Source organism: Sylvia atricapilla, chromosome Z, assembly GCF_009819655.1.
Source record: "Sylvia atricapilla isolate bSylAtr1 chromosome Z, bSylAtr1.pri, whole genome shotgun sequence".
In the NCBI taxonomy this organism is placed as follows: domain Eukaryota; kingdom Metazoa; phylum Chordata; class Aves; order Passeriformes; family Sylviidae; genus Sylvia; species Sylvia atricapilla.
This window is the reverse complement of record NC_089174.1, coordinates 29,000,439-29,014,267: the sequence shown is the minus strand read 5'-3', so window position 1 is coordinate 29,014,267 and position 13,829 is coordinate 29,000,439. Positions and strand designations below refer to the sequence as shown.

General features: G+C 41.3%; 1 protein-coding gene across 1 annotated transcript in view; it reads left to right on the top strand.

Annotated features, from left to right (window-relative positions):
- The window catches only part of LVRN (laeverin), a 33,992-nt gene extending 26,280 nt beyond the window's left edge, over positions 1 to 7,712 (top strand). Inside the window, 4 exon segments of the mRNA XM_066339782.1 lie at positions 3,699 to 3,869; positions 5,356 to 5,496; positions 6,731 to 6,806; positions 7,477 to 7,712. Of these exon segments, the coding sequence (XP_066195879.1) occupies positions 3,699 to 3,869; positions 5,356 to 5,496; positions 6,731 to 6,806; positions 7,477 to 7,623 (535 nt within the window). The 3' untranslated portion in view covers positions 7,624 to 7,712.
- The last annotated feature ends 6,117 nt before the right edge of the window (positions 7,713 to 13,829 follow it).

Here is a 13,829-nt window from a genome sequence, read left to right as displayed (position 1 = left end):
AGGTGGGCATGTCTAAGGGAGGTGGAAAGTTCAAAGGCTGTTAACAAGCTGAGGCAGAATGAGAAATGCCTCTGTACACTGCTCTTATTTCTTGACAGAATGACAGAATTTAAGACAGCTATGTCTACGCAACCTTCCCCTCTTCCTCAAATCCCAGCTTTATGGTGGGATAATTGCTGCTTTTTACATAGACTTTACAGGCTGGAGGTTGCAAATTTTGCCATAAAGACCAAAACCTGGTTAGCCATATAACAGGTGAACTTCCTGTTAGTACTAATATCCCATGTGGCCCAGTCCCTTTGCTGTAGTACAGCCTTGGGGTTGTCACATACACCAACTCAGCTTTTAAGCTTCTCTTAACAGTACTGAGTGAAGTGATGTTTGCATGATACAGCCACCTGCCCATGGTGACCCCATTAAAGTGCTTTGCATGTTCTGTGTTCACATAAAGAGGTGTTGGGAACAGCCGTCTGTTCTTATGCTGGCACTGGAGCCTTGTGGCCAGGGGTCTGGTCTGTGAGAATGGACTCTGGACTCTACCAGGAAGAGACTTTCTGTATTCAAGTATTGCATCATTAAAAAAAATACAGTGTATTGAAATTCTTATTCTCTTTTCCTCTCTTTCTCCTCTGATGCCTTTCTATGCAATACTCAAATAGTGTTGGCACTGGTGAGTGAATATTTAAAGTTCATTTTTATTTGCTATAGTTGTGATAAATATTTTGTTTTTATTTGGTATATGTTGATACATGTAGTTGGCTAAGTAAACTGAACTTGTATTATTATATTTGAGTTTTCTAAAATAGCTTTATAGTGATCATCCCTATAAAAGCCAAACTCAGTTTTGCAGTTGGACTGAAAAAATTAAATAGCCCACATACATTTTGTTATATTCTAGAGAGAATATTCTTGCAATTCCACACTGAAAGCAATAATGCTGTACTGAATTGTCAGACTGTTTTCAAAATAGTCATCTTTTCCTACTAATAACATTTGAGGTGATGGAATGCTACATACCTTGTTTGATTTGAATAGCTGAAAAGTCTGTGAAATAGCTGATTTGGTTTAGAATTTGATGAAGAATTATTAATTTTGTTGTCCTTCTTGGCACTGAGAAAAGTTCCAGTGGATTTGACTGCTCTATATGTGTGGAAAAAATGAAACTCTGAAAATGGTTAAATGAAAAAATGATCATGTTTCAAGGGGAAAACTCTAAAGAATTCAGGACACTTCTTAAGGTTTCAAGTGGCAGGTCACTGTTCCCATGCATTTAATGAAAAGATTTTACACGTGCTGGGTAGGAAAGGAAACATACACAATACAATTTTGACCCATATTTCAGAGACTAATCCCTTTAGATGCTCTTAGGTTCTCCATGCTGAGAGCAAATTCACAACAGCACACTTCAGCTGTTTCGCCACAGGTGGAACCCAGAAGGATTCTCACATCTGTGGAACGAAATAATGCATTTATGTTTCAGACTGGGTGATCAACTTTCAGCTGAAAATTTCCAAACTGTTCCTGGCAGAACACAACTGGACTGGATACAGTGCATTTTAATCTGTTTAGTGGAAACAATTAGAGCTATAATGCCAAGCCAGTTTCTCCATTTTACTCTTTTTTTCATTATAAGAGTGTAGTGAATCTTGCTAAATTAATGTATTCTCTTAGGTGCTGCAACTGGCTTGTCTTTTGAAAGAAGTAAACTACCCTAGGGGGAGGGATAGCATTTCTGTCCATTTTACTTTTTTACTGAAGATTCACATATACTGCTGCTACCATCAAAAATTAAGAAATCACAATGTCATTTTTTCAATCGGTTCCAAAAAAAAAAGAGTAAAAATAATGTACCTGCCCTGTAGCTTTCCGCATCTTCGCCAAGATCCAGAAATGAGGGATCCTGGCAGGCCAGTAATGTCAAATCACACAGCCACTCCCAGGAAAAACATTAAGATGAATAAGTCACCCCTCACTTAATATAACCTCAAGCTTCAAAGCCCCTCTGGACCATACTGGACACCCTCTAGGAACTACACAACATAAACCATTTCAGGGCCACCATACATGTCCTGAGCCAGCAAACCATTGCCCCACAGTACGCTGCCTGTCCAGCCTGCCTCGAGTGTTGCACAACAGAGCTGCAGCCAAATGATACACAAAACCTGTCTATTGACTCACAACAACTTTACACTTAATAATATTTTCTTTCAACTACTGGAACTTCAGTAGCAAAACAAATAGTTGTACTTCGGCCAAAATAGCTTTACCCTGCTATCATCTTACCATGACTTCTTACTGCAACACTATGAAAAGATTATTAAACAAAATACCAAACCCTGTAACTCAAATCTGTCAGAGAAGGATTCCTCCAGGACAATATTTTAGCCTGACGTAACTACTCTACATGTCATTGGTAGCAATGGTGGCAAATCCCTTATGTCCCAGCAAATATCTAGGTAAATGAATCCAAACTAAATTTTTAAGTAAACATAGAACATGCGCATGCTTTCTGTTAGTATGACAGTGAAATCCCTGACCTGCAACAGAACTGCCACAATCCCTGCATCTTGTCTTTTTACTAACAAGTGTTGTCTGTCATGTAAAACACCCAACTAGCTCCCTCTTTCCTACTAGTCCTTTGTTTCCAAAATTTATAACTTCCTTTTCTCTACCTTGTACTCTAAAGAATGATGTTATATATCCTTCCTCCTGATTGACTAACTCTGTTGGCATCATTCTCATTTTCTCCAGGATAGTCTGCTGAAACTCAGGAATTTTTCTCAAACTGTATTTAAATTTGAATTTGCTGTTTCCAGTTTTGGGCCTGAAGATTGTTTTTTCTGACCAGAAACTTATCTGTTTTTCCAAATGTATCCTCTGATCAAAAAGAAGATAATTTTTACACCTCCACTTACGATCTTGGCTTAATGTAATAGTAAGCAGACTAACAGTATGACAGAGGGAAGTCAAATGTTTTGCTTGTAGCTACAAGACCCATTCTTCTGTAGGGAATTAGTCCAAAATAGCATTATTTGAAACTGTTCTCAGATAGTCTACATAGTAGAATATTGCTATCACTGGAAAGTGTTTACAATGTCTTAATGTCAGGGACACATACTTGCTACAGGAGAAATTTCCTGTTCTGCCTTTGCATATGGAGCATTATACTGGTAATGTTTGCATTTAGTTTCTGCTATGAAATTTACTGCTGTGTTGAAGAGTCTTCCCTGAGGTGGGAGTAATACGAGGCTGCCTGTTGCACAGAAAAATGTCCCTTCTATTTCCTTCTGTGCTGCAAATGGCCGTTCCTACTGGATGCATTCACTAAATAAACTTAGAAAAGGCTTGTGTGGGATGATGCATATACACATTAATACACTATTTAATGGTGTGATCCATTTCCTAGGCTGTGATGGGGAACAGTGGCATTGACACTGTATGGCATTGACACAATATAATCTGATCCAACTGCTCTAAAAATGTTGGGGGTATTGGTTTCCTTTAAACTGCATGCTTTTTAAAAGCTTAAATCACAAATAAAACAATCGGATTTCCTATCCTTATCTACACTGCTATTTTATATTTGCACTGTTGTGTATCTTTTAAGTGTAAATAAACACTTGATTTCAGTTATGCATTAACAACATGGTTTGCCTCTACAACAGTACAGTACCTTTAAATTGTATTTTGCCTTGCAGAATTCCCTTTCTAATTAGAAGAACAGTCTGCTGCTATGGTGTTGCAGTGGGAAGTGAGAAAGAATGGAATTTTGCATGGGAAATGTACAACCATACCAACTCTGTTGAGGAAGATGATGACATCCTGCTCTATGCCATGAGCTGTGCCAAAGAGTCATGGTTACTCTACAGGTGACCTTGATCAAAGTATATATTTGTACATAGAAGTAAATACTAACAAAAATACTTTACTGTGCAAAGCTGGTGGAAGTTTACCTGTCTTGCATGTGTCTTGTCAACCACTGGTAAAGTTTTAAAGAGTTTTGTTAGGGAGCAAATATGAAAAATGGGACAAATACAAATAAATAATCCTTCTGCAAAGACAACATGTGGGTCATCAGGTCTTAAGTCCTGACTCCACATGGGCCAACCAAAAAGTTAAGAGCCTTGTCAAAAGCACAGTTTGAAACACTGTGTTTATTTGGTTTTACTGGTATTTGTCAGTAAAAAGATGTTGAATTCTCTAATCAGTCATGTTTCTATTACTTGAAGCATTGGTTAAGGGATGGAATTTTGGCAGTGATTGTCTAAAGAATTATCATCTAAACATTCCCATAAACTCCATGGGTCTAAAGGTGTGCAAGTAGCATTTTAGTCCTTCCAGCTACCTGCTCCAGTGTGGTGGTCATTTGGGAAGACAGAAAAGTATGACTGAAAATAAGACAAGAAATGTTGCAAAGAGATGCCCAACCAGCTATACTATTTTACCTCTTGAAGTACAATCCTTTATTGTCTTTTTCTTGGACAGGCTAGCACCATTCCCTGATAAATCAGGCAGTTGTGATGAGCTTTTTTTCCTCCATTTACTTAAGTAGCTGATAAGCTGATCTGTTCTTTGAATTGCCACCCAGGGTGTGTTTTGGGGTGAAGAATGTTGCCCTTTTCCTGGCCCTAACAATTCTTTGTCCATTATGTTAGGCATAGTGATGGCATGAAAAGGGGAGAAACCCAGCTCAACAACTCTACCCATAAAGCAGCTGTCTGCAAGACCCTATGAGAAAATAACTCTAAAAGGGTTCATTTGGAAGTAGGAGTGTGCAAGGTAAAACACTGAGGCAACAAAGAGAATAATCACTTTTCAAGATGCTCAGGCATTCACTGCCACTGACATCATTAGACGACACTTCTTGGAATACTTCTGAAATCCTGCCTTAGTCCTCATGAAAATCTTACTGAATCTTGTTACAGGGGACCCTATAAACAGGTCTTTTTTGTGTGAAAGTGTCTCACTCTTGGCATATTCTGTAGGCTCCATATGAGTCACAGTGAAGTGAATTGCCTGAAGGTGAGGAGAGTCTGCCCTTCCACAAGCTTGTTTGGTAGGAGCAGTTGTCTTTCTGATGCAAAGATAAGAAACACATCTATGTCTATTTGATATTCTACACCCTCACTTTACTAAGGAGTGAAGAGTCAGTGTGCAAGAAGTAATGTTAAGGACAAAACCCAAGCTGAATACACAGCTCAGAGTGACACCAACTTTGGTATAACCTTCCACATGCTGATATTTGTTGAGATAGGAATTTTTGTGAACTGGATTATATTTCCAGATTGCAATACTGTATATTTCTGTTGTAAAACAGCAAGAGACAGGTTCATTTCTTTCCTGCTTTTCTAACAGATACTTGCAATATGGACTCAGTGACACATTATTTTCTTCGAATCGTACTTCAGTCATCATCTCACATGTAGTGACTAAGGATATTGGGCAACGTATAGCCTGGGAATTTGTTATGGAAAATTGGCCACTTTTAAGTCAAGGGTAAGCAACAAGTTTTGGCTTCCTTTAATTTCTGTGGCTCTTGGGCTTCTTCCTCTATCTTTATGTTTGAGCTGTAAAATTCAGGTGCAGATTTTCCTTCCAGTGATGGCTATTTGCAATGATTGATACAACTAAGTAGGCAGAGCAGAGTTTTCAGAGGATTTGATTCTGATCAGGGTTTAATGCCAAAGAATAGCTCATCAAACACACAAGACTTTAAAAATTAGTCTGTTCATGACTGTTTCTGTACTTTTAAGTCCTCCTAGGAATTCTGACTCTAGAAGCGGGTTTAACCACTAGGATTTTACAAGTGGGTGTAAATGCTGCAAATTGTGGGTGTAGAATGCTGAAGTAAAATCCTCACCTTTTTTTCCAAAGAGAGTATGAAAAGGTGGGCTATTAGAGCATGCAGACATGCAAGATCTGCAAGGACCAACTACAGTGTTATTCCCTGACTTAGGTCTTAACCCATCACCAGCCTACCTGCACAGCTGTAAGGAAACTGCAAGTGAGCTTGGGCTATATGTTTTGAGCAAAGCAAGTATTTTGATGTCTGTTTGAAGACTCCTTCTCTCCCTGGCAATTGTGAAAAGCAGCAGGGCTATGACAGAGTACATTCCAGCTGCTTTTGATGGCAGAGGACGCCATTGTGATCCATCCGTGGCAGCATCACCAAAATCAGTAATTTAGGAGCATTCAAACGTGTAAATTATTGCTAACACTAGAAAAGGCAGGTTGTAGCAGATTTGGGTCATATCAACTTGTTCCCTTACAGAGCTTTTCTATGTTCTAAATTGATGAGAAATTTTCTGGGAAGTTGCCCCCTTAATTTCAAACTAAAAGAATAGTGCAAGTGTTTATTTATATGCCACCCAAGATAGCAACAGGAACATCAGGTTGTTAGATGTATTACTGGTTAGCCTTTTTGGCTGTATGGGCTTAGAGAGATTATCTGTTTCATGCAAAGAATTCACATTACCAAAGTACAAATATCAGATCTTACTGGGAAATGAAAATGAAAGGTAATTATTGTTTGTCATGCAGCTCAAATGTCTAAATTGAATACTAATGGTAGTTCTTTAAAAGAAGGAGAATAATCCATAGTTACAAGCTCCAGCTTAGTTAGTATTTGCAGCATAGTAAATACTCACTAAATAGTGTGAGTATTTTCAAATGAGATGAAATTTAGTGTATTTGCTAATGTATTTGAAGGACCTTTATCTCAATTTTACAGATATGGGCATGAATTATTGCATGATGTACTAAAAGTCATGGGAAGATTTGTCAAAACAGATGTACAGATCCAAGAGGTAAACCAGAGAAGCATTTAGTCTCAACTTCATTGCTAGTTTGTAAATACAAGCTTTTATTCTTTAAAGAAATTGTTAAACATAATGTTGATGTCTTTCAAGCATTCATGTTTGGAGCAGAGTGCCCCCAAATTCTATCAAAACTGTCTCATTTTCCTCAAAATCTGTCTGTAGAGACAACCTCTGCCATATCTACTGAAAATGTACCAACATTTGGGCTGCTGGCCTGTTAGGTTTTCATACTGACATCTGTTTAATTTCTCATATTGTTCAATCACTGCTTCCCCAAAATATTTATTTACTGTTCTTCAGTCCTCTCTTGTCTTTTGCCTTTTAGACTGATGAGAAGGATATCTTGTTCTGTGATTGTAGAACAGGCAGCACAAAAGGATTCTTCTACCCAGCTAGTCCTAGACAGTGTGGTGCCACCAGTACCAGTAAAGTTAGCTGCATTTGAAAGAAATTTTAGAGGAACAGCAAAAGGGCACATTCTTGATACTTAAGGAGATTTCCCAGTTAGTGTAAATCAGTAACTTTGCCCCACCCCCTCTTTAGTCTCAGTCACCTGTCCCTTTTCTGTGCACTTCTTTCTGAAGCACCTGTCAGGCACACAGTTGCTTGCTGCAAATGAAGTTACACGTGAACTAAGCTCATGTGTTTACTTCTTCAGTTGCAGGTTTTTTATAATGCCACTTTGGAAGAGGATGAGAGAGAGACTGTTACTATGCTACTGGAATCTGCAAAGATTGAAAATATTGAAAGGAGAAAACTACTAAGCAAAGTTGCCAGCTGGTTAGAGAATAATGTAGATGATTGACCAGGAAAACAATTTCCAGTATATTATATATGATTCACTATCGTATTGGTTTTCATTATAAGCTGTAATTAAAGGCAAAGCACACTTTATGAGTCCTGTGGTTGCCTTCCCGCTGGAAAGTCTGTGTAAAATAATTCACAAAGAAATCGAGCATTTAGGAAAAGAAGTAATAAACATATTTGCATCTTATATATAAAATAATTCTCTGCTGAATGAGATCTTAGAGATGCATTGCTAATAATAATCTAACAAATAGATACAGTCCTGAATCATTTGGGGGTTTTCTTCTGAGTAGCCAAATGAAAGGTATGCTTGCATGTTTGTGGCAAAAACACATAAGGAAGCTGAGTAAGTTTATATTCTGTTTTGTTTCATTTGCACAGTGCTCTATAATCTGTCTGTCTCCACTTCTATATTTTTAAATTGCGAAGATGACAATTATTTAGAACAGTTCTGTGAAACATAAACTTCAGGATTACTACACGCTTGTAGGGAGGAAAGGACTAAACAATCCCAAATTGTAATTTTAATCAATAAATTAATTCCTTGTCATTCAAACTATTTTTTCCCTCAGCAGATCTGTACTTAATGTATCTACATTTGTGTTTGATTAGGAACTGCTTTTGAAGACCCCCATTTAGCACGCTTCAGCCCCCAGAATGGTCTTGGAGTGTGTGAACTGGATTATTTTTGTATAAAATTTATCTAGGAGATGATGAGCTTCTGGTGTGTGACATTTGATGGTCATTTTGTCCGTCGCACTATTGTGTAACTAGTCTAAAGTAACCGTTCTGGAACATTGTAGCAATGGGGAACAAAGCGACAGGGGGCCCTATGCACCTAAAGGTGATGGGTTTATTGTAGAAATCGCACCCTTTTTTTAACACCTTTAATCTCCACCCGACATAAGCCAAACCCTGCTGAGGCCTAACAGAGCTCAATCGAAGGAAGGCAGCGATTGGCTGGCAAAGCTGCAGTGCTGCTGCCCGTGCGTCCTATCATCCAATCACCTTTCTGCTTATACGCTGTTCACGCGTCCCCCCGGCCAATCACAATCTCCCTTCCAGCTGTCACTCAGTGAGTCTGTCAGCCGTGCGGGCGGCGCCTGCCCACAGGGCCCTCTCCTGAGGGCCGCCCCGAAACGCTGCCAGAGTAACTCCACATCCTGCAGAACATCGCTCTTCTGATCGCACTGAGGTGCTCGTTGGTCACCGAATCACTGGATGGATTGAGTTAGAGGGGGCCATCAGAATCACAGAGCCCAACTCCTGTGTTGTAGATACACGGTTAATCACCTTGCTTACGCACCGCGTGTTGGAGGAGAAGGACATGTTTCAGTCCATTAATATTAGCAAAACGCACTAGCTTGTGCTTAAAAAGAAGAATGGGATCCTCAGTCCATGCAAGTAACTTATTTGTGGGGTAACGATATTATGACAATATTACAGTACTGGTGATCAGTTAACACGTTATGGATCAGGAAACACTATTACGTGGGAATGCAGAAGACAAAATAGATTAGAATACTGCTCTACAAAAAGACAAGAATAAACTCCAGACATGTTAATGCAAAGGAGCTTTTATCAGCATCCTCTAAATAAATTTAGGAAAAGTGCTGCCATGATGACTGCACTGAATGTCCTTTGCTCGCCATGATTTTTTTTCCAAAGAAAAATTCAATCTATTTTCAGACTGCTTGAGAAGCCCTTTACTGTATGGGAATTACAAGCTGGCGACACAAGTTTGTGCTGGAAACAATTGACCTTTTAGCATTTGATCTAGTTAAGGACAATATCAAAGAAAATTGCATGCATTCTTGCAAGTCTTCTTCAGCTTGATTGAGAAAGCAGAGGAAGTTGTCAAGGCTGTGGTGAATTACAGGGGCTTTAAGATAAAATCTATAGGACGATTTGGAAGTGACCTTAAGATGATGTAATTCCATCCCCCTGTGATGGTGGAATCTTTTCACTAGATTGGGTTGCTGAAAGCACTGTCCAGCCTGGCCTTCAACACCTGCAGGGATAGGAAATCCACAGCCTTCTTGGGGAACTTGTGCCAGTACTGAAGCTGTTTTGCTTCAGTATTTTCTGTGATTTCCACTAGTTAATCTCTGGCACTGTATATCATCATGTGAGTTAAGCAAAGCTAAAGAAACATCCCATAACTTCACCCTACGCCCAGTAGGTTCAAACCATTTCTCTCCAACCATGAGCAACCACACTGCCTTTCTAACCAGTCTTCCATGCTTTTGTCACTTTTTTCTTCATCCTGCTGAACAAAACTTTTAATTTGAACTGCCAGTACATAATTTTTTTTTCTGGAAGGATTTAAAATAAGAAGTTATTTTCATATAATGCCTGCTGGCTATGTATTTCAGAATTTCAGTGCAGTTCTCATGGCAGAGGCAGAATAGTGAAGGTGATTGCTAGGCAAACTGCCTGAGTAGGAGCAGATCTGAATCACTTCCAGAATCCACACATTTGCACTTGATGGCATTTATCGGTGGAAGCTCTTGCTGCTGTTGAGTACAAGCTGAGTGCAGAGGTTTGGAGAGTGGCAACTGGGAAACACAGGAAGAAAAGAAGAGGTGAATGGGAGAAATCTGGGGAAAGTTGCTTTATTGCAGAGAGAATTGGGGTGAAAGAAAGTTCATCAGAAATGAATACGAGGACATCAGGAAATCAGCCTTAATTGTACTTATGCAGACTGTATAGGTGTTATGGGGCATGAAATTGTGCAGGTGTTCATGCATGGGGCAATTCCCAGTAAAAATAGATGTGTCATTCATTGATAGATAAGAATGCATTCAGTAGGCCCTGGAGGGGAGGGGGGAAGTAGGTATGATATGAAGAGACCAGATTTTTGCTTTAAGTTCTGCCTTGAGAAGAGGGAAGTCAAAAAGTTACACTTATTCTGCCCATACTATATGTATGTGTGACAGGGCAGCAGACTCGTGAGCTGGCAAGAATGCACACCATGCCCAGCAGTAGAGGAAGATTTTAGACCTGTTTAAGTCAGGGTTCACTATCTTCTCCTCTGCATCTTCTGGCACAGTTGTCTTGCTTCCCCACTTTGGCTGTTCCCCCTTTCCCTCTTGGCACCCTGAGAAACCTCTCAGGCAAGTGAGGAGAAGGCAGATGGTTGTGGGGCCTGGGTGGCCAAGGCGCAAACCTCACGCCATCTTGGCTGCACTGATGCTACATTGATGAGGAGCAGCCTGCTGCTTCTTTCAGGGTTGTTGGAAGTCTCAGAAGAGTGAGTATAGAGTAGTGAAAGGGAATGTGGGCTAAAATGCCAAAAAATGGACTAGAGATATGGCCTTGCCACATTTCTGCTGTGCAGTAACTCAGAAAAGATAAAAGGAGCTGTCATCTCTGCATACCCTGTCTCAGAGATGTAGAGATTCTCTGGCAGCCTTGCAGGAAAAGGGTGATATGGTGACCATTAATGCTACACACTTGGAAACTGGAACTTTTGAATATGTGATTAACACAGCAAACAGACTCATTTGTCAATGAACAAAGGGGGTTGTGGGTACAAGGAGTCTCACCTTTACCTTTTCCATCACTTGTAATTTGATTGTGAGCCAACTGCTTTATCCCATAACTAATACAGCCTGGGTGAGCCTTCTCTCTTCTATCTGCCTGCTAAGCAGCTAATGGCATTGGGGTGATCTCCATTGGAGCTAGGACAGTTCTCAGGATTGCTTCTCAAGGTCGAAACACCCTTTACCCACTGAATTGGTAAGTACCCAGATAGTGCATAACCTTGTATCATAGCACACTAAGACTGTGCATTGGTAACTTTGAATTATTACTGTATCTTCTGTGCAGTAAATGACAGAATGAATCTATTGTTAAACAACCATTTCATAAGTTTCACTTTCACAATATCTTACTTCAATAAAACCATTGTTGCTGCTATGATTCTTTAAGTTGTGGAAATCTTCCCTGCGTCAGAAGGACAGTGGGTTCTGGTCTTTGGGGGGGTCACTATTTGTCATTCTTTGTAATGGGATGAGACAAGGACTTCAGTGGGCAAAGGGAGAGGCTGACCTTGGCTGGCTGTGGGATACCCATTGTGATAGAAGAACATGAGGTGGAGATCACTTACCGACTATCATCAGGGCTGTTGCAGTTAAGGAATGGCACTTCCCAGTTTAATGCTCCCACTGAGATTCCAAACTAAATGCTGCCTACTCACTCCCTCCTTCCTCCTCCCTCTGCAGCTTGATGAAAAAAAGGAGGCACAAGAGACAAAAATTACAGGTTGAGATAGGGACAATTGACTGCAAACAGCAATGAGATATAAAACCAGCAGTAACAGAAACAATACTAATGACTGACAGTACAAGAAAGAGGCAAAGATTCACATAGAAACACTTACTGACCTGTCCTTCCCACTGACCCTGGAAGGGACATCTTCTCTTCAGAGAAGACTCCCTTCCCTGAGTCAGAAAAGACTCCCTTTTCTTTTTCCCTAAGAAAAGCCTTACAGAATAAGGACCTTTTTCACCTTTGTTAAATCCTGTTCACTTTTGTTCACCAAAAAGCAGTCTGGGAAGTGTTCAGATGTGGGTGGGATGAATGAGTTGATAGTCACCTCCTGCGTAACGCAGTGCTCAGCTGGGGAGACACATGGACACCACGTGATCAGAGAGCTGCCTGGCTAAAGGGATGTGTGAGCAGTGACACCACAGTGTCAGCAAATGAATGCTTGTGTTGGCAATTGATGGAGACAGGACCCCATTGCTTGCATGCAAGAAATTGATTAATTGATTCCACAGATCAGTTTATATACTCTTATAACAGCTCAAATTAGTAACAATAACAACATTTATGTTTCTTAGTAACATTGCTTAATCATAGCGCTACATAGACTCAAATTATGGCACTTAAGGTCTTGCATGATTCCTTTCAGACAGATCATACCAAGCACGCTGTATCTTTTGCTTCCTTCTTCAGGGTTCAACTTTTTGTTCACAAGGCTTTAGGCCTACCAGGGTTAAAATATCCATGTTGGTTACAAGCTGAGCAGTACATTCAGTCCTCCTCTCCAGCTGTATTCCCATATGCTTATTTCAGTTAAATTTAGGCTAAATTTCCAGTATAAAAAGGCTTGGTTCTTTACAGTTAACTGTCTTCTTTGGAGCAAACATGGATGTCTGTGTGTCTTTGTTCCCTGTTGCTATACTTCCCCTGTCCCTGGCAATGAGGTGGTGGTACAAAATAACATCCATATCATCAGTGTCCTGGACGTGCCTCTTCGTGGTTATTGCAAAAATTAACCTGTTCTAGCTGGAACCAGGGCAGGGCAAAATGGACTTCACTTGGGGAAAATAATTTAGATTTGTTGCTATTAAAATAGATGCCTAATATTTGTTGTCTGTTAAAATAGCCTTTGATAGTGAGAAACAAACCCCAAAATTAACCATTCCCCCCCCCCCTTCATTTTTCCCAGGCTCGTCTTCATTCCCAACTCCCAACATTTCACCTCCGCTCATTAAGTAGACCGGCGGGAAGGAGAAAAGCGGGTTGAGGTCAGTCCCGAAGTGCTCCTTTCTGACATTCCTTCCTCCTCACTGTTTCTCTTGCTCCAGCGCGGGGTCCCTCTCACCGACCGCAGTTCCTGCCGTGAACATCATCCACCTGCCCAGCCGTGCTGCTCTCCAGGTGCCTCCCCGCAGCCGCCGCTCATCTCGGTGCTTGCACCGCTGTTCGTCCCGCTGAGGTTTCCCCTTGCTCCTCTGCTCGCCGGGCCCTTTGCTCCGCAGGCTTCCCCGGGCTCCGCCCGCCCGGCTGCGGGGCTGCAGCGGGCAGGGCGGGACGCCGGGGCCGCCTCACGAGGTGCGAGCGACCCGGGCGACACGGCGGGAACGGGAGGCAGGCGAGCGTGGGCCCAGAGGGGAGGGAGCAGGCGGGCAGCTCCCGCCGGCAACCCCGCGCAGTGGGGCTCAGGAAGATGGGAATGTGCTCCCGATGCCGAGGAAGCCCTGTGTACACGGGCCGCGGAGGGGGTGCGGTCACAGCTCTGTTTAGGGCTCGGTCGCACGGCGTGGGTCTGTCTGTGGGAGATGGAGTCATGAGGGGTGTGTCCGCAGCTGCAGATCCTCCGGCAAGGAGGGTTTGCAGCCTTCTCTGGACAAAGGGAGTTTGCTCTTCCCTGGTGCCTAGCACAAGCCTTGCACGTTTTCTTCTGGCCATCTC